We start from the raw sequence: 22,917 nt of genomic DNA on the forward strand, positions 1-22,917 counted from the left end.
CAGTTTTGATTGGATACCCGAAGCGGAAATACATGACTACCCGTAGGATCAACCGTCCAAAATATAAAGCGCGACAGAATTATTTTTCAACTAGGGCATTATGCTATCAAATGTTTGTAGAGTTTGACGATCAATGAAGGGAACCCTTTGCCTGTATTTAACGTTAAGTAGCCAGTATGGAAAGGCGGAATGTGGACGAAAAGTTGAGCGCCCCTGCTGATTTTGTAGCATCAGATTTGAGAAATAAGCGAGAAATGGGTACGTCGATAGGTGGTTACGGTTTGTTGTCCTGTGTTCTCTATCACTGGTTATACCGTTAGCCATTCAGTTGACTCGCTAACCAAGCTACAATGTTCGTGATAGTAATAGTATATTGGTCGATAATGAAAACGTACATTAGTATCTTGCAAGTTGGTTAGCTCACTGCTGTTGTTCACATTGTTGCATCTTTCCATTTGCAGAGGCAGCCCACACCAACTTAATACCACCATCCCATTTCACTTCCTGCCTCCAACCTTCCACAACGGTGGCAATGCCAGGACCAGCAATTGGAAGGGGATCTCCAATGACTTGGCGTATGCCTGTACAAGCAGCTCCTTTGGGCATTGAGAATGGTAACCCATGGTTAGCTGTTGCTCAAGCACAACAAGAAATTGTGGAACTACGTAAAACAAACCAGAGACTGATGGAGCTGCATGGGAATAGTTCAAGAGTGCGGACACTTGGTCCACACCAAGAGATCACTTCCGAGATGAGGTATTATTTAATTGATTAATTGAGTGATAACCTGTGACTGCATTGTGGCTCATATCTCACCTTTTTCGCACAATAATGACTTTTGACCAGTTATAATATTTTTATTGAAATTGAGGTTGGTGTCATATGTCATATGTTTCATTAACTGACAGCAATTTTCAGCTGAAGAAAGCTGCTTCAGGTTGCCTCCCTACTTCGTGGTTATATGCATTTTCATATTTCTTTTTTTCACATTTCATGGATGTTTATTATACCATACCATTTTGCCTGGGCTGGCGTATCATTTTGCGCGTTCATGGATAAGTTGAGGGCTGTTAAGAAATAAAACCTTTATTATTGTTCTGTGAATAATCGGGTGTAGGAGAAATGTGTATATCAGACGCTGATAACCATCTGACACCAATATTTACAATGGCTAGCTATGTAGTGTAGCATAAATATGATCTGAATTGAATATTATTTAAGAGATATGAGATCTTTGAGAGATAAGCAGTCTTATATTCAAACGAAGAATGATAGAGATGTAACTTTGCCTTCCTCAAGCTCTAGTGGTGTTTGTATCAAACCCGCTGTTGGCAAACCACATTAGTCCTTACCTAGCTTCTCATTTTTCAGGCACAGCCTAATCTCAGCAGTGTCTGGACCCTGGATCATATGTTACACCTACCAGGTTCCTATTGATTTACCTGGTCATGTTTAAAGATATTCACTGTGCTGACCTGTGCATGTCTATAACATTTTCCATTAGTTGTTTTGGAAGATACTTGGAATTCACTTCCTGATTTCGGGGAATCGCAATGACCGATGTTTTTAATCTAATTAATTTTGTGAAATCATATGTAACAGTATTATTGAAAATGAATAAGAAAAAATTGCCAGTGTTTTCACTACATTCACAGTCCTGCAGAGAGAAGTGACCCGCCAGGCAACTGCTGGATTGATGCAGAGCGGAAGCTGGAAGCAGAGAGACTGAGGGCTGAAGTGGAGAAATTAAGAGGCCAAGTGGATGCATTAAAGGAAGCCATAGGTAGACAGAGGGATGATATTAAAAAGAGAGACCATTCCCTTAACAGGTACACTGTGCTGGGCATGTTTTTGAATCATTTAATAATTAAGCAATATCACAAGAGAGGGAGTGCAGCTGTGCTTTGTGTATAAGCACGGCTGTGATTCAGTCGGTCTCGTGCCTGTAACTGCCTCACAGCTGTACTGATATACAGTATGACCTAGTATGACATTGCAACAACAGATTATGATTTGTTAATCAACTGATTTATTATTTGGCTTTTTTTGTTGGTGGATTATGATTTGGCTCCACCAACCAATATAGTTCCTTTAGGATTCCTTTTTAAAAAATACAGTTTTTTTCCCCCCAACAATCAATACGAATAAAGCAGAGTGATATGTTGCAGTAAGTGAACAGTGCTGTTGTAAATGAGCAGTCATACATTATAATGCCTCTTAATGTCCAATCCATTTTCTTGACCGGAACTAACTGCCATATAATAATTCTAGGCAAAGCAATAACTAATTAAAAATGTATTCAGGAAGACTTGTCTCTGACCCATCATGGTAGGAAGAGTGAAGAACTGGAAGAGTTGCGGGCTGAATTGTGTCAAACCAAGACGGACCTCGGAGACACCAGATCAGAGTTGGGGCGGAATAGAGCTGAGCAAGAGCAGCTTTGTGTTGAGGTCAGCAAAGAAATCCACCCTTCTGGAAATGGTTTTATGTTGAGTTTATCCATTTCACAGTTTTCATCTAGGTATGTACGTATATTTTGAATCTGTAGCTCGAGAAATTGAAGAAGATGGGGGTGGAGAGAGACAGGCTGGAGGCTCAGAGGACAGAGTCTGAGCTTTGCCGAAAGGAGACATTTGAGGAGTCTTGCAAGGTGGAAATCCTGAAACTCAAGGAGGAGCTTATGGAGACTCAAATGAAACATCAGGCCGAGGTGTGGTGAACCCTTTGATCAGAATGTTCTCTGCATTTGGATTGCAGAGCGTATGTCAAAGTAGTATTTGGCACACCTAAAAATATAGTTTGATTGAAGTTACATTCTGGTAAATCAAGTTGTGATTGTTCCTGTTTAGGAATTGCCATGTTTAATGCACTAAATAAATTGATCACCCCCTGTAGAGCCATCCGGTTTTAATTAATAGAAAAAACACTTTGGTCCAAAAGCAAATTAAATGAGAGATTAATGCTGTTGTGATTGACAGCTCACCTCAGTAATAAATCTTAGGTAGGCTAAACATATACCAAATTGCAGCCATGGTTTGCTGTTTGGAAGAGCAGACCATTTGCGTTTCAAGGAGGTGCACTGAATAGGTGGCCACCAAATGTATGTTCCTTTACGTTTCATAATCATTGAGTGTTTAGAAATGTATTTTAAAGCATCTGTGTCCGCAGTTGCAGCAGCTTTCCATAAAGCACCATGCAGAAGTGGCAGCTCTTGGACAAACCAGCGCTGACGTGCAGGACAGATTGCACTATGCCACAGAAGAGATTTCCAATCTAGAGAGGCGTCTTCAGCAAGTGTCTGAAGAGAGAGACCAACTCACAGAAGAATTAAGGTACATTTCTACTATTTATTGAATATGATTTCATAATAGAATATCTGTTGATAGTTTTCTGTACTAGAGTACAGTGGGCTTGCTAACAACTCTGGGAAAAGAAAAAAATTAAATACTCTATACTTGTATCAATTATTCCAATTGCAGTATACTTTTAACTGATTTCATGAAATATGGATGCCATCTTATGGTAAAAATTTTGTCTTGTTTTTCGAGAGAAATGTGCTGTTTGGTTTTGGGAAACAGGGATGGATGGTAAATGGTTGGCATTTATATAGCGCCTTTATCCAAAGCACTGTACAATTGATGCTTCTCATTCACCCATTCATACACACACACTCACACACCGACGGCGATTGGCTGCCATGCTCGTCAGGAGCATTTGGGGGTTAGGTGTCTTGCTCAGGGACACTTCGACACAGCCCGGGCGGGGGATCGAACTGGCAACCCTCCGACTGCCAGACGACTGCTCTTACTGCCTGAGCCATGTCGCCCCTCGGATCCTCAGGATATGATTATGTGCTGGATTTGCAGCACAAGCAGTTACCATGATTTACCACATTTTACTAGATTCATAAAGCCCCCATTCCCAAAGTATTCTTATTCTTAACATTGAGGTTTGATTGTACCTGTCTTTCATATGGCATTTTACTTCCAAATACCATAAAAATATTTAAATATTCAGTAGTTTTTGTTCCTTGCTGTCCATATTTCCATTATTGTGCATATTTATTTTTGAATGTTTAAACATTTGGAAATTCTGGCCATCCAGAAAAAAAAAAAAAATCCCTCTTTTTGCAAAGTATGAAATTTGCACGTTATTGCTTCAGGCAGTTTGTGTGTATCTATTCTTGGTTTTCCCATTCTAGAAATGTGTTCTCAATCAAGTCAATGTGTGATGTTTTCAATCATCCTTTGCAGTCAAGTAGGAAAAGCATATGAGACTCAGTCAACTACACTGCAGAGACTAAGGAATTATGTTGGACAGCTTGTTCCAGAGAGACAGGAAGAAGCTAAACAGAGTGACATGATTCAGGTAGATACCTGCTTTCTAATAAAATAATCCAGAATTACCATACACATGCACATATCCCTGACTCACGTACAACTTGTTCCTTTTAATAGAAACTGGAGAAGGAGAAAGAGGCTTTGCAAGTGACCGCAGAGCTTTTGACGATAAGACTGAACTCTCTGGTTGATATACTGGCCATACAGGAGAAGGAAATGGGAGACAAGGTTTGATGATATGAACTTTGATGATATTCACCTTTTTTTTTTTGTTCTGTTTTTTTTTTTTTTTTTTTACATGCTGTTTTTAAAATGCTAGTTGAAACAAGGATACCAGTCTGATTCTCTGAAATTTATATCATAATTTATCCTGGATTAACCAGGAAGATGCAGTTTGATACATCCAGTCAACACATTCCTTGTTTATTTTTCACACGACCACCCCAGATGCAACTTGCCACTTGTCAGTTGTCGATTAATATCCCTTTCTGCTTCAGGTTCTATCAGATCCACTTCTGAAAGTTGGTTCAAAAGCCAGTCGAGTGCTCCGGTGCTGGAGGGAGAAAGTGTTTGTCCTTCTGGTGCAGCTTCGCTCAAAGGACATTGAGCAACGAGGAGAGAGAGTTAAACTTCTCTCTACAGTAAGTTGTTGAAACAAAATTCAAATGCAATGCAATTAATCTCTGAGGTATGATGAAACGTGTGACATACAGTATAGAACACAGAGCCGAAAGGGCGTTGTAGGTTTTATGGCACAGCTGGGCTGTTTTTAACATTTTTAATTTGAATTCCCTCTGCAAAATGCATGATGCATCTCCTAAACAAATATACATAAAGATCTATTGCACCAAATGTACTTGCAGCAGAAATTGAACCATTTTGTTTTTATTTTGTTATTAACTGTTTCTGAGATGTTAATGCAGAATAACAAGGCAAATTAACACTGAAAGGAAATGTCAGTTAATTCCTGAATTCTATATACAGTACATTAGTGGTGGCTAATGTTGGGATATTAATTACATTTACATTTTAGGCATTTGGCCGATGCTATTATCCAGACCCACTTATGCAGATTGCTGTCTTTACAAACAGTTTATGCAGCTGGGTACTCTGCACTATACATTCCATATGCCATGCATTATTTGTGTAGAATAACAGATTTAGCATTATCTGGTACTTTCATACAAATAATTCACCTGGTTCAGTTACCTGGGCACTCTTCCTTCTGGTTAGGATTAGCATAGACCAGGATAAGGTGTGTATAAGCAATCCAAAGAGGGTGCCTGCCATGGATTTAAGATTTTTATATCAGCATACTGTGATATCAGCATTTTGCAGGCCTTTCAACTGGACCAGTCCATAGAGTTACAGCAGAGTTGATGGTGCCAACAGTGTTCTGCTACATTCCATATTTGAAATCGCTAGAAAACATTTAAACAGACTTTTTTTTATTTATTTATTTTTTTACATCCAAATAAGGGAAGAGGTGGGTTTGATTGCTGATGGATACTGTACCTTCAGTTTTGTTGAAACATTATATTTTCTGTTTGCGGTTGTGTTTATGCCAGATATATGGCATATACTATATGTGTATATTCTAAATATTGCTTTTCACAATTCCGAAGTTGTGCAGTGAATGTAGTGGGCCACAGTGATTCTGCTGTTGTCCCCCATTTTCAGAATGTACTGTATACCTGACTTTAAGTCAGCACAAAAATAGTTGGTCTAAAGGTAAGAATTCTATCCCCTCCAGTTTCAGCTGATAAGCGGTCACGGTTGCATGCTCATATCAGATATTTTAAAACATGCATTTTGTGTGTTCAGATTTCCGCAATGGAACAGGAGGTGAAAGGGCTGATGAATCAGGCCCGCATGTCCCAGCACAGCTTACAAGACAGGATTGCTGAGCTTGACCTGGAGAGGGTGAAAAGAGAGGTGAGTTACTGGGGAACCGAGGGACTTCCTTGACTGTTTTAATGACACTGAATATTTCTCTGTGGATCTGAATTATATTTGCATTATAAGCACTTCTTGAATATTCTATTATTCTCTTGCATTCAGTTTCCTTCTCAGAGTTGTGATTAATCTACATACAGTGCAGTGAGTAGGTTTTTGGACAGTGGTATGATTTCTGTTCTTTTGTCTCTACTCATCCTGCTGCTGCCCTCAATAAAGACAAGTGAGCCAGTTCTAGCAGCAGGCATGTATCCCCAAAGTCATAACACTACCTACAACATGTTTCAAAGATGAGGGGGGTTTGCAGCATGAGCAGTTCCTACAGGTACTGGTTAATACTCATCTCATCTGTCCATGAGAATTTGCTCCAGAAACACTACAGAACAGCTACTCTAACCTGGCTGTTCTGTTCTTGGGGCTAACCAGTGGTTTGCATCTTTCAGTGAGTCAAGTGGATGCATTAAAGGTTATGCTGGTATAGTCTTCTCTTTATGGTAGTCTTTGACACATCTATGCCTATGTCCTGGATAGCATTCTGTTTGACAATTGAATGGGTTTTTCATGTAGTAAATGCCATTCATGTAGTATAATGGGGGTACTATGGGTTGCCATTCTGACATGGCTAAACCGACGTAGAACCCGCACAGCTAGACCAATGAGGGAATAGCTGGAGGGGAAGGAGAAACGTGTTTTTCTTATTGGTTGTTGATGCAAACGAGTCAGATATGAATTACGCTGCTCCATATGCTGCTTAAGGCAGGTCTGAAACGGATCAGTAAGATTCTTAATATTTTCCATTCGCAAACGGGGCCATGTTGTCATCATGGATATATCCGATCTGTCGTAGTGTGTGGTTACACCCGACTCTACCTTGTGTGCCACCATTACTCAATGTATGCTCCCGGGATTAGCACTATTGCTGAATCTCAGTTCATTGGAGAACATAGAGGTTGGGGGTCTAGTCAACACAATACATGCATTATATTTTACATAGATGGTTGTGAGCCCAGGTCAGCGTGCATTCAGAGGGCTCCTTGAGGCTAATTTGACAAGAACCGACATAGAACGTCCATGTGTTCTCTTTACATGAAATCACCAGAACCATGCACCACCAATCCCATTTTGCTGGCCGAACTTGACTGCCTTTCCCAACTTGGGGACTCCACTAAAGTACCAAGCCACTGTTCAGTTCTTGGTCACGGTTCACGGTTCTTGGTCAAAATTGTTCCCCTGAGTATTCAGTCATAATTTAGGCTGAAGATGGTATAAAATGGATTAGAGTCATAGAGATCACGCAAATTCAAATCAGAAGAATTTATTAACAGGCAGGTAGGTCATTAGCTTAGAATTCAACAGTCAATTACAACATACAGAAATAGAGTAGAGAATATAAATTCAGAGTAAATAAACTTACCCAGCCTGCTTCAGCTACACACAGACACAGAATATTCACGGTGTGAGAAGTTGGTTACGATCTTCCCAGATTGCTTGGTTGAGTCTCTTTAAATCCAAAATTAGGCCTTTGATCTTAACTGGGTCCACAATGAACCATCTGGCGTTCATAACCATTTGGAATTTAGAGCCAGGCCAGGTCAGGGGGTGAGGCCAATGGCTTTCACAGGGACAGATTTCTGCACAGTATTCCCTAGGTTCCTGGATGGTTATGATGTCCGAGGTATACTGTTGTGGAAATCAGACCATTGCACCAGTTGCTCTGAAACAATCAGAATAATACCAAACATTACTATGTTCTGATCTGGGATTGTCATGAAACATCTTTATGCCATATGCACCATTTCAGCGCTCAAACCCCGAAAGGAATATGAGAGGAAGGGGTGATTTACAGGGGGTTCAGGAAGACATCTGTTTTGGGAACAATGGAGTTTTTCCCCCCACAGGCTCCCGCCTGTATGGGTGCCGCGAAAGTGGGGGCTAAAGATGTATGCTCCTGGGGGGAGAGTTAAATTACTTTACAGCCCCATATTGCCACCATATCAGAGGATGTCAGCAAGCTGACCAGTGCAATGAGTGACGACACCAGATTTATAATTTCCGCCTTACACCGATATGGATGAACATTCCCAAAAATTAAAGCTGACAATCTGCACTTTAACCTCTGGTTCATGGTTTCATTTCAACTTCAATGCACTGGAGTAAATCCCCAAATTGTGTCCAAATGCCTATAAACTGCACATTATATAACAAAATTAGTATCATGGTCTTACAAACAGATGACACTACATTTGAAAATTGTATGGTGTGTTACCCCAGTGTGGAACAGATGTGGAAATATTTCCTTGCTGTTATTTGAGTTTGTTGTTGCAAACCTTAACAAGCTTAGCTTGCTTCTTAGGTTTTATGTGAGAAATTATTTAATATAACCTGATCTTTATCTTCTAGCTATAGTTTGTTAGTTTGGATTCCATGTTACCTGGGTGTGCTATAGCTAGCTAAATTTAAACTGGGTAGCATAGTTGGCTACTACCTAGCTTAGGTCGTAATATTAGGCACTCCACTACCAAGCTAGAACTGCTGCTAAAACAGGTAGCTGCTAGTTCTACACAGCTTGGCTCGGCAAACAGAAGAAAACACAAGACTGATGGAGTCCAATAAATATCATTGACCTTGCAATTCCAATATGGTTCAACTGATATGTTTGAACATTCCTGGAAATTAAAACTGACAGTCTGCACTTTTACCTTTTTGACTACAGAGGGAAAAAGCCCAAATTGTTTCCAAATACCTATAAACTGCACTTTATACAACAGAATCAGTATCATGATCTCACAAGCAGATGACAGTCCATTTGATAATTTGTATGGTGTGTTAGTTACCCCAGTGAGTCAGATTCTGCTGGTTCCCCTCATTGTGTGCCACATTCACTGAATGTGTGGGCTTGTATGTATTTTTCTTCTTTTTTTTTTAAGTACAATAGTAGAACCAGACATTCAATCTAACGCTTATTCGGTTTTTTGTTTGTATTTTTGCAATCAGATAATGTAAACATTACGAAAAACTGGCCTTAATAGTTTTTTTTTTTTTTTTTTGGCCTTAATAGTTAGTCATTGATCGTCTTGCTGAGTAATGTAGGGAGAACTGGGCAGCCATGGCGGTAACAGTGTTTACTGTTTCAGACCGCTGAGCGGGAGCTGGCTCAGGCCCTGGCTGGAAATGAGAAGCTGAAAGGATTGAGCCAGATGACAGGCTCTGCCATGAAGACCATGTCTGAGGCAGTACAAAGGTAAGTTGCCTTACATTGGATAATTTCTGCTCAATCTGAAATCCTACTAAAGGAAATCCATTGAGTTTGCTGTTGCAAACCTTAGCAAGCTAGTTTGCTTATTAGGTTTTATGTGAGAAAACATTTAATTTAACCTGATCTTTATCTACTAGCTGTAGTTCGCTAGTTTGGATTCCATGTTACCTGGGTAGGCTATAGCTAGCTTTATCAGTTAAATGGGGTAGCATAGTCAGCTACTGCCTAGGTTAGGCAGTAATATTAGGCACTCTGCTACCTAGCTAGAACTGCTGCTGAAATGCTGCAAGTTCTAGACGGCTTGGTTCTGCAATAAAAAGAAAACACAAGACTGATGGAGTCCAGTCTAATGAGTATCTTGGTCCTTACTATGGGTTGCTGCTCCATCATGGTTCAACCGATAAGTATGTTAATTCCGGAAATGCTGACAGTCTGCACTTTAACTCCAATGTGCTGGAGTACAGAGACAAAGATTTTAACAAAGAAAATTGTGCCACTGTCCAAATAGCTATAAACTTCACTGTATATAACAGAATCAGTATCAGTATAAGCAGATGACGCTATTATGTGCATTTTATATTGAACATTACAGCTGATTGGATCTTACAGCGTGGTGCAGGTTCTGATTTGATCGAATCATCAGTTTTCTCAACCCTTGCTCCTATGAAATCAGAACAGAATGAAGGAATAATGCAGGGTGCATCTGTCAGTTTTCTGTTGACGTTCCTAAGCATGCAAACCATAACTTCCTCCGCAGATTCGCTCTGATGTTTGAGGATAAGCTTACTGCGGTACAAGCAGCTCAAAGACATCTTCATGGATTGAGCCAGAGGCTTACTTTCGCTAAGGGAAGAGTTGACACAATCCAAGGTGAGAATTGGTCATTTTCCTTCACTTTATCAAAGTTCACATCGGGGTTACACTGCAGTCATTGCTGCTGTTTATGTGCTTTTACAGTAGCTAATCATTCAGTGCCATTTGACCTTAGCGATGTCGTCTCTTGTCTTACAGGACTAGTGATGAGAAAAGAAGCCCTATGGAAAGTGCAACAAGCTTCCAAACAGCCAGACCCTGCCTCTGAATGGTACAGTAACTGAATGCAGTCTCCATGCCACTCCTTTCTTAAGCGCCTCGCATGTTAAAATTGTACAGTTAATTACAAAGAACACATTCATTCTGGTGCAGGACTGAGTTGAACTAAGTAGATCAGTGGTATGCACTCAAGCATCTCGGATCACATAATGCATCAAACCTCTTAGTGGATAGGCTACAGCAGCAGAAGACTAATAATGCTCACTGATTGTATATTCAGTAGCCTACAAATGTCCCTATATCGTGTTACCTTTTTTTGATTGTAGTCAGCTTCGGGGAAGTTTCAACTGACTTAAAAACTCAAGGTTCAGAGATGCCTAGCCAAATTCTGAGGTAACTTCACAAATAAAATGTGAAGTTATTAATGCAGCGGAATTAAGTGAATGAAGAGACAAACAGTGTTGATTTCATAAAGCAGATGGCATTTATTTGCTGGCTCATTTGTTTTCACGGTATTCCCAATTTAGCTAATGGAGTCAATACATTCAAAGTGATGTAGTGGCAATCCCAAAGCTACTCGACAACCAAAAGCTCTTAAAGCCACAAAACGCATTGTGTAGTAATATAAGTAGCCTAGAGATGGAAGTGCCTCAGTGAAGGAAGTAAATGTAGCCTATGAGAAAAATGGGAGTAGTTGACATTGTTTCTGGTTTCATGGGAGAGTTGTATCACCTATATAATGTTATATATTTTTATTATTAATAAAAAAGTAAGAGAGGGTCCAGTTCCTCTTCAGGTCGGGGTCAACCATATGGATTCTGCCACACATACTCCCCCTTAGCTACATCAGGGTCCGTCTTGTTACTGTTTAACTTGCAGTTCACAATAAAAATACTTTTTCATTTATTTTTTTATCTGCAATTTTATTAAAGACAGGAATGTGCTGCATTGAATGACATCACATTTGTCTTATCAACACTTCTTTAATTTGCACAATGAATGAGCAAATAATGCATAATCACAATAAGCCTACTGGATAATATTACAAATAATAATTTTTGTGGTTTGGTTTAGTAGCCAGCCACCTTCACTGTGTATCACAGTGCTGCAGCTGAGTCTACCTTTACTGTTCTCCTGCTGCACAAATCCCACCTCAGAAACTGCAGTATTCCTCTATCCAGGCTTAGGAAAAGGCAGCTTTCACACTGTTGTGAAAGTATCAGCAAAATGTGGCTTTTCCTGTTCTCTTTGAAGACTAGTGATAATGAAGCAAACTTGATTTTTGGTTTGTTATTTCCATCTCACTCCATCACTCCCTCCCTCTGAGTCTGTCGGTTATTAATTCGCAGTTCGTCTCACCCCCTCTCTTTCCTAGCCATCACAAGGAGTTGGCACTAGTGTGTGAGGAAAGGGACCACCTTGTGCAAGAACTGAAGCGTACCCCAGATCTCATAGCGAAGGCTCTCTCAGAGGCACAGCAGCGGTGTATGTTCCTCCTCATTTCTTTAGTACACGTTATCTATATTATGTGTTGTTTATTAGTTCTTGTTTTAAAAAAATTATGATTTTCTGCTTGTATCATTGGCTTTTGTACCAACATTGGTTGGCTAAATGGCTTTAAGTCATCAAGTCATGATGCTGCTGCCAGATATGCAGTACAGGTAGTTGTTTCTCCTGAATATTTTGTCCATTGAGTTAACTAGGAGAGTTAGTGCGAAGAAACGATTCTTGTAGTATCTACTACATATTTGGCAGCAGCGTGATGGTTTGAGGCTCATTTGATACCTTGGACACTTGATGACTTGAAGCTATTTAGCCAACAAATGCAATCTATACTGTATCTGCATAATTTACAGCTGAATCCAGTCCCACCCACCACCCGTAGAGATCTATTCAAATACAAAGATAATAAATAAATTTATAATAATAATTTGTTATTTTTTTTATTTTTTATTTTTAAGTAGCTTTTATCCAAGGTTACTTATAGTTGATTAAGCTTAGTTGGGGACAATCCGCCCAGGAGCAATATGGGGTTAAGGGCCTTGCTCAGTGGCCCAACAGCTGTGTGTATCTCATCTTGGCTACACAGGGGCTTGAACCACCCACCTTCCAGGTCCCAGTCTTAGCCACTAAGCAACAGGCTGCCTCCCAAAGAGTTTTAGTATCGCTTGTAGGACAACCTAAAAGCAGATATCTAGACTCTGATGATGTGGATAGGTCACAGACATCAGGATATGCAACCAAATACAAAACATGACTATTATATTTGGCATTGCTAAATTGTCTCAAACAACAAAAGTGCTGTAATTACTACATGGTGAAACAAAAATGTTTAAAATAACCCTTAAATAAAAGCTCTGAATCTGAGCTTTGACTATATGTGAATTGTTTGATTCCAAACTTTTCAGCGGGGCTAATAACTCACTAAATCATCTTTTAACCCACGCAGTTGAGTCTGAACTGAAGGAGTTGAAGCAGGCCCTGCTGCAGAGTACAGAGAAGGCCCTTATGGCTGAGGCAGGCCACACTCAGACACAACAGAAGCTGCAGGAAGCCCACACAGATCTGGAGGAGCAAACAAAGACTCTCAAGCAGCTTCAGGATGAGCTGGTCAACCAGCAGGAGCAGAGTGAGAGAGGTAAGGAGTAAAGAGTAAAGTCAGTGCTCCTACAACTAATCTATCAGAGGAAGAAACAAAGTCTGTGTTCCATTTCATTAGTAAGCGAAACATGACAACTAAATCATATATGGATTTTCGAAGTGCCACCGTTGCTGTGGAGTTTGGCCAGTTAAGAAGTACCCTCAGCCCAGTCTCATCTGCAACTTGCGTGACACATTGGACAATAGCGTTTATCTAGGAGCATCAACTCAAGGATCCATACAAACATTTCACCACCAACAATTTATTTTGTCATAGCAACAAGATAAAGCAAAAAGAAATACAAGAGGAATTCTTGTGTAGTATGTGAGGGGAAAAATTCCCTTTTTAACATTTTACAGGTGAGCATCGTCTGATGAAACGAAGCCCAGTAAAACAATGATAGCTATACTTCAGTTTAACTTTCGGATTTGCGAATAAATAACAGAAAGTGAGAGAGCTCTCTGATTTCAATCAGACATAGTAAGACTAATATACATTTTTCAGTACTCTGACCCAGAAGGGGGGGCTTTACCAAAACAAAAAGATATGAAGCTGGCCACTAACATTTATCAGTATTTTGTCTTCTGATTAGCCCTTGTTGACCTTACTGTAAGACGGAATGTGCTAGCTACCCCCTTCCAGGAGAAGCAGAGACATTAAGGTCAAAGGCTGTCTCTGCTGGGAGAGAGACAGAGAAAGACTCCCAGTAAGCATTTAATTCAGAAAGTTGTCTAATGGTAATAAGGATTAAAAATAAAAGCTTATTTTTAATCATGCGATTGTCTTTATGCTAACACACATTGTCAATTAAGAATCAATTAAGAAAATGACCCTTACAAGTTATATAGTGGAACACTGCAAAAAATATGTGCAAACAGGGGTCAATGGATGCACCAATTGGAATATCTTTCTTATTTCTGTTTGTTTTTCACCAGCACTACGAGAGAAGGTGTCCGAGACAGAAACTCGCTTTGCGCAACAGCGGACGGAACTGGAGTTTCTGCTGAACACGGCAAGACGAGAGCACACTAAGGCAGGTATGTTTCAAAGGGACAGACTATGCCCGCAGATGTGCTATGAAAAAATAATGAATTTCACTTCATTCAGTCTGATTATTGTTATTCATGTTTGTGACGGTTGGAGTCCAAATGTTGGTTCATTACTTTTCAGAAGTAAAAAAATATTTTTATTTTTGGCAATTCTGTCATGCTCAGCAAAACCAGATTTTTCATTTCATTTTTAATGTAGCATTCTAATAGAATTTGCATCAAGTATTTCATCAACATCTGAGAGCTCCATCTTGGCATTTGCTAGTTTCTTTATTTGACGCTGTTTGATAGACTTCACTTCCATCAAATAGCAACATTTGTCCTGGTCCTTTTTGATGACAAAAGGCTACGGTATTTCCTCGTAGGCTACTTTTTAGTCACCGACCTTAAGCTCACTTCCTAATTTTGATGAAATTTTGTTTGTGTTCCTCATTAGCATTTTGCAGTCATTTCGAATTAATGTTATACTTACGAATACATACCCTGTTCTGTTGACCGGCTGTTTTTTGAGTTTCGGATCTCTGAGGTTCTACTATAATATTATTGCATATTTCTTATAAAAAAATATAAAAAATAATGGTTGATAATAATATTGATCCAAATTAGACAATCACAGTTATGGCCAATGGCCACTTTTGGGATAATGGCATCTTTTCATTAGTGTATTGCATGTATGAAACCCTAAATTGTTTGCATTATCATATGCTGATAGTAAAAATATATTTTTATGTTTTTGAGTGAATTTTGCCTTATACAGTAATTTTGTGTTCATTCCATATTTCTTTGCATGGAATTACAATTTAGCAGTCACTAAAATTAAATGAAGTATGCTTTTGTGTTGTTTCATAGGAAGAAAAAAAAAAATTTTGATTAGATTTAACAGGTCATGGTGACTTGGTATGCATTATGTAAATGCTGGAAATCTCCAGATATTTGTTCTTTTGACTTTGTCGTCCTTGCAGTGTTGACTCTAAGGCAGTCAGAGAGGCAGATGGAGAGAGACCGGGAGCGATTGAGGGAGGTACATCTCCTACAGGATGAACAGATCCAGAGGGAAATGCAGGAATTACAGAAGCAGCTCCAGGAAATGGATAAGGACAGAAACATTCTTTTAGTAAGTCTCGCTGTCGAGGTGCAAGTGGCCCCTTGACCCATGAAACACAAACTGGGATCTGTTGTAAAAATATCATGGGTGTGATTCTTCAGTCTGAAGATGGAAATCCTTATATTCAGACTCAAATCAATGACCCACGTGAATCGTTAAAAATTATCTGTGAAAATGTTTTTGCCGTGTATTCATTTCCCCTCTCAGAAGTACCCATCTTCACTTTGCCAATCAATGATGATTTTTATCATCAATTTTGGATAAAAATATATCCACTAGTAATGATGAAATTCAAATGAATTCCTGCATCTAAAAAGATTGCCTGCACAAAGATGACAGCCATTGTCCAGGTTTCATTAGGTAAATGGTTTTCTCCAAATTATTTACACAAAAACAATTGCTCGGAATCATAGAACTAACTAAATAATGTGATGCTTGGTTGTCAGCAGCAGCTAAAGTTAAGTTTTTATTATAATTTCATTTGATTTGTATATTTTCTTAATTATGTTCCATAGCCCAGAGGGTGTCTTTGTATTCAGATTTTTCTAAATAAAAAATAAAAAACCACTAAAACGATGTGAAGAATATGCTATGGCCTTCACCTTCACCAGCTCAATAGAACACCTATGGGAGATTTTAGATGGTGCTCTCCACCATGCTCAGCAAAACCAAATGAGAGACTTGCAGAATATATGCCAAGGCACATTGAAGCTGTTCATGTTGGTTTTTCCTTTAATTTGTCTCCACTCTGTACGTACACCAGTATAATGAATTGTGTACTTGGCTTAACTGACTGCTCATAACCTTAGGCAATCGTACATGAAAATGGATTCTTGGACCAATGGAAAAGAGCAAGGACCGCAGCACTTTCCACCTCCAGAGACCTGGATACGCAGCACCAGAGAACACCCTCAGGAAAGGTCATGCAGTTCCAATCCAAAGCTAAGCCACTCAATCGAGGTGAATAATGAGATTTTATTTTTTAAACCAGGATTGCAGTTTGTGATATTTCCCTTCTAATCATGACCTAATGCATTTATGGGACTGTATTCCTGCTTTCCTTTCTCCCTCCAGAAATGATGTCTGTTCTGCATGACCTGCAAGCTCTAAGTGCCACTGTGGTCAACAGCACAGAGATCTCCAGTGAGGAAGATGACGATGGAGAGACCACTGGGCCTTCTAAAACTGTAGAAGGTCTCCCACATAACGTATAAAAGATCAGTTTTGACATTACCATAAAATCTGTCAGTCTAGAAATAAAAATTGTGCATTGTCTTGGAAATTATTTCTTTTTTAAAATTTGATTATGTATAGTTCTGATTTGAGTGGGGCTGATTTCAGACAACTTCATTTCTTCATAAAAAATGGTGGAGGCGCAGATTGCTTAACAATTGGCAGAGAAGGGGTCCACCATACAAAATAGCTAGGCAACCAACATGTATTAGGCAAGACATGCATACCATGTGTTTTACAGGGCTTGTGTCACAAACAATCAATGGCTCATTTATTTGGTTTGCATTTCTCAACTGACATCGTGACCACCCCTAAATTGCCTGATATTTCTTGTCATGCTGTACACTTAGGCGGAATTTGTTGTTAAACGTACAGTAAGGAAAGCCTTGTAATATTTTATTTGAAATAATTGGAAGTAAATATATTTTAAAAAATGAAAAAGGTATGGATTTTTGTAATTGCCATGTTAAATATTGCCATCCATTCTGGACTCTAGGAGGACATATGGTTCCATATGCTTTCTATATACTTGAGGAAGTATATAGAATGAAGGATCAAGATCACAGGGAGTGGTAAGAAAGGTGCTCAAATAGCAAGAAAATCTCAGAAAAAGAAGAGAGCGCAAACCCAGTATATAAACCCTCAGCAACACATTGCGTCCACAGACTTCATTTGGTTGTGTAAAGGTATTACCAGGACCATTACAAGTGACTTGTGGGAGCTATAGTATATAGGACAGGGGACTCGGAAACAAGGGATGATATGACAGCATGGTGAAAGACAACATGGAAAGCCTGCATTAAACCTCTACAAACAACAGGGTACAGGGTATATGATACACAAACAGCAGTACATTGTCAGAACACTTTAATAAGTATAAGCATAAGAAATACCTAACATAATAAAAAAACACGAATGAAGACAACTGTACTACGATCCATAATTCGCTTCATCAAATGCTTTGCGGGCTCGCTTTAGTTCTTCGTTCATTGTTAGAAGATCCTTTACTCTGGCAAACTTCCTGGGGTCTTTACGGATTAGAAAAACAATGTCTTCCACTTGAACACGACCCTGTCGTCCAATTGACATAGCCTTGTGCGTCTGTAAAAAGGAAATTTCAAATTAATTGCAGCACCTACACCATTTGTTAATTTTCTTTCACTAAACAATATCATACCTAGAGTGACTGCAAGGGTTTAATATCAGAGCAGTAGCAATATAGCAGTGGATGAAGAAATGCAGTTATTCAGAATAATTGCCAGCCACAGTACTTTAAGATATGGCCAGAGTGTAGCCTACTAGTGATTTTTCAGTATCCCAGTTTTATAAAGGGAAGGCAAGAATGCATTTCATTCAACAGGCAAATAGTTTTTAATCAGTCACTTATCTCTTCTGCCGAGTCCCCGCATAATGCACTTTGTTGCAGTAAGAAGATAGCTAACACGAATGTTCAATGGGTTTATTTATGTAACATTAGTGCAAATGCAACTAGATGGCTAACGTTTGTAGTATGGGAACAATTACTATTTAAAGGGTAAGCAGAAGATATTAAACTTGCTAATTAAGATCCCTAATCTGGAGGACAATACATGCTAAAGAACAATTAGTAAGAATAACTTTCTAAAGAACAACCACTAGAGAATAACTGCTCAAATGGTAAAGCTGAACCAGTGATAATTCAAGTTTCAGCTTTGAGATAAAATGTACCAAAATCTCCTGTTAAAAACAGTGTAATAATAATTGTTCATAAATAACATATACCACTTTTATTGCCATTTAAAGGGTCCAAATATGCAGGTCTTTCTGAAAAATTTGTTGTATTTTAAGATTGTAAATCGACAACAGATTTGTTAAATGTTCTGAATATACAAACAGATAAAATGTGTTACAAAATTAAGTCATACCATTTCTGTGATAAATTCAATCACAAGGTCCTCCAAAATATCCACAGATTCAGTGTATGGGTTTTGATCATCACCAAATCCATACATCATGCATCGAACTGTTGTGGGAGTGAATGCAAAAAGAAAGATTATTCAAAGTCGAATCAAAAACGTATTCATCAGTCAGGCAAATCTAAATTCAACATTTATCAGCAGCACAAAAGGTTTCAATGATTGGCCTTAGAAACATGTGTTTTATGCATTTGATATTATTTAGCTAATATAAATGTGGATCTTATCAATTTCAAACATGTATGTTATAATTATAATGGCATAGAGCCATTTGCAAAAGGCAATGCTGAATACACATTTGGATTGTTAATAAATGTGTAATCAACCTTTATGAATTCATTTCATTTTTAGTGTGATCTAGTATTTTTTCCTATCACTATGTTTTTCTCATCCTTATATTTCACTTCAGCCTTATGGATCAATTCATCTTATGTTACAATTTCTTAATGGCTACAATGTTGTCCTGCCCAAAGCAGAATAAACCCCACAAAAACCTTGTATCTTACAATATAGTCTGCTTTGTGGACAACAGCGTCAGATTAATGTTTATATGAATAAAACACAAGCAGTTGATTTGTGTATCCAGTCAAAAGGGTTTCCTAGTCTAGATCATCCCATCAATAATAAACTTGTCTCAAAGTGTGTCAATTAACAATAAATGTGTTTATCGTTGTCTGTTGCTATACACGTTTTCATAAATGTACTACGTGGAAATAATAGTAAACGTGTAAACCATGCTGGTTTTCAACTTCACTTCTTACACATCTTCTGTCTGCAGCCATTCATAGATGAAGCACAGTTAGCACGCATTCCATAGACAATCTAATATTTTTTGTATTGGATGTAAAGGGATGAAATTGGTATGGATCTTATCCCATAATTATCTCCAAAAAAGCTGGACTATCCCTTAATTTACATATTTTGTAAAACATTACATATTTTCACAATCTGCTATTCATATGAAACGTAACAATCCTTAGATTTAATCCTAAATTTCAAAATACCATCAGGGAAGTTTTATTTTGTCTTAAAGTGTGATATTCCCCATTTACTTCAAAGGGACCTCAAATGTTTTGCACTCAACAAGCTTACTTCCGGAACTTTACAAGCTTAAGTTAGCTGAAGGCGTGCTTGCCCGTCTGCTTAATTATGTAAGAACAAGAAAGAGAGCACTTACATTTTCTAAGCAAACCAACCTTTGTTTGGAATTATTTTTGGTTATTTCTGGCAGTTATATTTACCTCTTTACCTGCTTTAAAGAAAAAGGGAATGTGCTTTGTTGAAAATAAATGCCAGCAATTTCCAAATTTTCCTTACTAAATTGTCATTGAGTTCTTATTCCTCCTCAACTGAACCTGGAGTGGGTGTTTGTCCTCACCCACATTGCTACATGAGTAGTTTGAATACATAACACTGAGATAAGTGGATTGCCATGTAATCTGAAATCAGATCTTCAAACAGAATGTTTGCTAGCTAGCCATCAGGCAAATGTGTACCTTTGGCTATCTGGCCTAGTGTGCATCAACAATCAAAGATTTGGACACTAATGATTTTGGATATACATTCCAAAAGGTGTCTTCTGCTGAGCAAAAGGTAGCTTTGTGTTTTAAGGGACTCACGCTCTTTGGAAAAAAGCCTCTTTCTTTTTCCATGGCCTCCATCTGCTCCATTTCCACCATCGTCAACATCATCTTCAAACTAGGGGGGTAAACATGCATCAACAAATGTTTAAACAGATGAAATTTTACAATTATAGTAATTTCAACTCAAAACGTAGGTGCAATGTCCAAACAGCCAGTATAACCTTTCTGTGGCATTCGAACAGGTTCATGCAACAACACTACGAGCCACTGGCCACAGCAGTGTACTATAAGCCTATGAAAGCACAATGCGGAGCCACAGCTCAACACCCTTCCAGATTTGCTCCAATTAAATTGTAGTAATTGGTTGATTGACGGCGCTTTCACACCAACTATTCGCTAGTGTGAACACATGTGGACTGTGGACCAAAAAAAAAGCAAAAGGTCTATACAAATAATAATAAAAAGAATCTGTGTTCTTGGTCCTCTTCATTCGGACCCTGGTACGGATCTTTTTGGAGTGAAAACTATTTCTAAAAAGTCCGAAGCATATGGAGGAAATGATGACATCGGCGCAATGCATTGTAGGTTCAGTGTGGGTTGCTTTTAGCCAAATTATACTGATACTCATCCACAATCAATATACGATAGGCTATAACATTTGTTTTTCTCCTGGCCCTGAAGACAGTAGCATGCCTACGTATATCCCCACGTACGGTATATCCCCAAGTAGGCTTGATACATGTTCACGACAATTCATTATGTGTTGCTAATGCCAATGGTAATAAAACGTGAATTGTATCACACATGCAGCACGTTCTTATTGTAACGTTAGTAAATTAACTTTCTATATGTTGCCGTTAGCTGGTAAATACAGGGCGTACGGCTAAACTCTCAGCTTAACGTTTCCAAACATTTTGTTTAGCGTAGCTAGCTAGCCATGTTGCTTGCTAACGTCACTTTTCCTTGAATTAAACTACCCACTAGCTGTAGCTACCGTTTGGAAGAACTGTATCGGATGCTTAAACATACCCCAGCATCGTCTTCTTCTTCTGCCATTTTGGACACAAATAATTCCACTCGTCCACAGAAACGTAGCTAAATGTTTATGTAGCTGAACCGCTTTTAGTGTTCTTCTTGTGTTTTGTGGCGGTTTCTTAACACTATTATAGTGCATTACCGCCACCTTCTGAACTGGAGTGTGGGTGAAGCTATTTCTACTACCAAGAACAGTGGTTTTCAAATTCGTTTCCTGGGAGCCCCCCGTGTGAGCTGGTTCCAAACATAATTGCAAACCCAGATTTTTAACAGGCCCATCCGTATTGTACTACCCACCTCTGATGATTACTGCATCAATAAATACAATAAAAAACAGCAGCATTTAATCTTATAAAAAAACTGCTAATTTATTACATCAGTTAAAAGTTCAAAGGGTTTTTGCACCCAAAACATGACATCTGCATGAGGAGGCCTAAATTATGGAAAAGATTGTTGTACGGGGTGAAATGGCTCAGGCAGTAAGAGCAGTCGTCTGGCAGTCGGAGGGTTGCTGGTTTGATCCCCCGCCCGGGTTGTGTCGAAGTGTCCCTGAGCAAGACACCTAACCCCCCAAATGCTCCTGATGAGCTGGTTGGTGCCTTGGCAGCCAATTGCTGTTGGTGAGTGTGTGTATGAATGGGTGAATGAGAAGCATCAATTGTACAGTGCTTTGGATAAAGGTGCTATATAAACGCCAACCAAAAAAAAGCCAGTGGTCCATCCATTGCTTTATTACTAGTGCATGACAAACTTTTCATTATCCTCATAGAGCGCAAATGTCAAACAATCTATAACTACTGAACTTGTCATGTGGTCTGCAGTATTTTGTTAATCAATCTGGCATTCTGTATGCAGTGATAAATAAAATAAAACTAAAAATTGAGAGTATTTTAATTCTCATGCCATTTCAAAAGACATTTATCGATAAGATTGAGCTCCTTTAGAGGAATTTAGCACAGTTGGATAGCTGCAAAGGGAGAAATGAACACCATGCTTTCCCTGAAGCCTGGTACATACTGAATCTGTGAATCAGCCATTGCCAATTAATTATCCCCTTACTGCAGGTTGCCCTTCTGCAAGGTATGCTTGGGAAAGAAGGAAAATACTTCTACAAAGAATTTACTTACAGAATTTAAGACAGTTTTTTTAAGGATTAAAGTTATTGCAATTCATTGCAACAATAAACTCCATTGTTAACTCCTTCATAATCAACATTGCAAGGGAAATGTCATTTTCCACAATATGCAAATCTGACCCCATCAGTGCTCTAAGGTATGGTTAAGGTATAGCTACTTTGCATAAAAGGGAGCACTAAATTGCTGAAAAACCAACTAAGCACCATTATCAAATGGGTCATTGCTAAAGCTTCTTTTGAAGGAGACAAAATAAATCTATACTACCGTTAAGAGTTTGGGGTCACCTTGTCTTTTTCTACTTTTTCTGATTTAATATTTTAATTTCTCTGTAATCAAACAATTCATACATGGTCAAAGTGCATACTCAGAGCTTTTATTAAAGGTTTATTTTTTATTTTTTATACATTGTGGTGTAGTTTTTGTGTAGTTATTACAGCACTCTTTTATATCCCCCATTTCAATGTTTGAGACAAATTAACAATGTCCAATGTAAGTCATGTTTTGTATTTGTTTGCATGTCCTTTGCATGCCATGACTTCCTGATGTCTGTGACCCATCAACATCAGAGTCTGGATATCTTATTTTCAGGTTGTCCT

The 22,917-nt window shown here is 38.7% G+C and overlaps 2 protein-coding genes across 2 annotated transcripts; one reads left to right on the plus strand and one right to left on the minus strand.

Moving 5' to 3' along the window:
• The first annotated feature begins 10 nt into the window (after positions 1-10).
• cchcr1 (coiled-coil alpha-helical rod protein 1) lies at positions 11-17,017 on the plus strand. Its single transcript, XM_061247234.1, has 19 exons — positions 11-258; positions 462-756; positions 1,656-1,829; positions 2,333-2,450; positions 2,549-2,710; positions 3,169-3,332; positions 4,254-4,368; positions 4,458-4,568; positions 4,838-4,981; positions 6,165-6,275; positions 9,431-9,537; positions 10,310-10,422; positions 10,564-10,636; positions 11,960-12,069; positions 13,034-13,222; positions 14,161-14,262; positions 15,237-15,388; positions 16,189-16,339; positions 16,454-17,017. The coding sequence occupies exons 1-19, from the start codon at positions 177-179 to the stop codon at positions 16,591-16,593; spliced, it is 2,613 nt and encodes an 870-aa protein (XP_061103218.1). The 5' UTR covers positions 11-176; the 3' UTR covers positions 16,594-17,017.
• A 445-nt stretch (positions 17,018-17,462) lies between these two features.
• On the minus strand, positions 17,463-21,338 carry taf13 (TATA-box binding protein associated factor 13). The gene is made up of 4 exons (XM_061247235.1): positions 21,180-21,338; positions 20,187-20,265; positions 18,517-18,614; positions 17,463-17,713 (listed from the first exon to the last, which is right to left on the minus strand). Exons 1-4 carry the CDS (start codon positions 21,204-21,206, stop codon positions 17,543-17,545), a joined length of 375 nt encoding a protein of 124 aa, XP_061103219.1. The 5' UTR covers positions 21,207-21,338; the 3' UTR covers positions 17,463-17,542.
• Positions 21,339-22,917: the final 1,579 nt, after the last annotated feature.

Source organism: Conger conger, chromosome 7, assembly GCF_963514075.1.
Source record: "Conger conger chromosome 7, fConCon1.1, whole genome shotgun sequence".
Classification (NCBI taxonomy): Eukaryota; Metazoa; Chordata; class Actinopteri; order Anguilliformes; family Congridae; genus Conger; species Conger conger.

Bases quoted from the DNA above. Each gene is read 5' to 3' on its own strand.
- cchcr1 (XM_061247234.1), top strand. From the start codon at position 177: ATGGAAAGGCGGAATGTGGACGAAAAGTTGAGCGCCCCTGCTGATTTT. The intron at 4,569-4,837 runs GTTTGATGATAT...TTTCTGCTTCAG, and splicing joins AGAAGGAAATGGGAGACAAG to GTTCTATCAGATCCACTTCT. The intron at 10,423-10,563 runs GTGAGAATTGGT...CTTGTCTTACAG, and splicing joins AAGAGTTGACACAATCCAAG to GACTAGTGATGAGAAAAGAA.
- taf13 (XM_061247235.1), bottom strand. From the start codon at position 21,206: ATGGCAGAAGAAGAAGACGATGCTGGG. The intron at 18,615-20,186 runs GTGAGTCCCTTA...CTCCCACAACAG, and splicing joins GAGGCTTTTTTCCAAAGAGC to TTCGATGCATGATGTATGGA. The intron at 17,714-18,516 runs GTATGACTTAAT...TCCTTTTTACAG, and splicing joins TTGAATTTATCACAGAAATG to ACGCACAAGGCTATGTCAAT.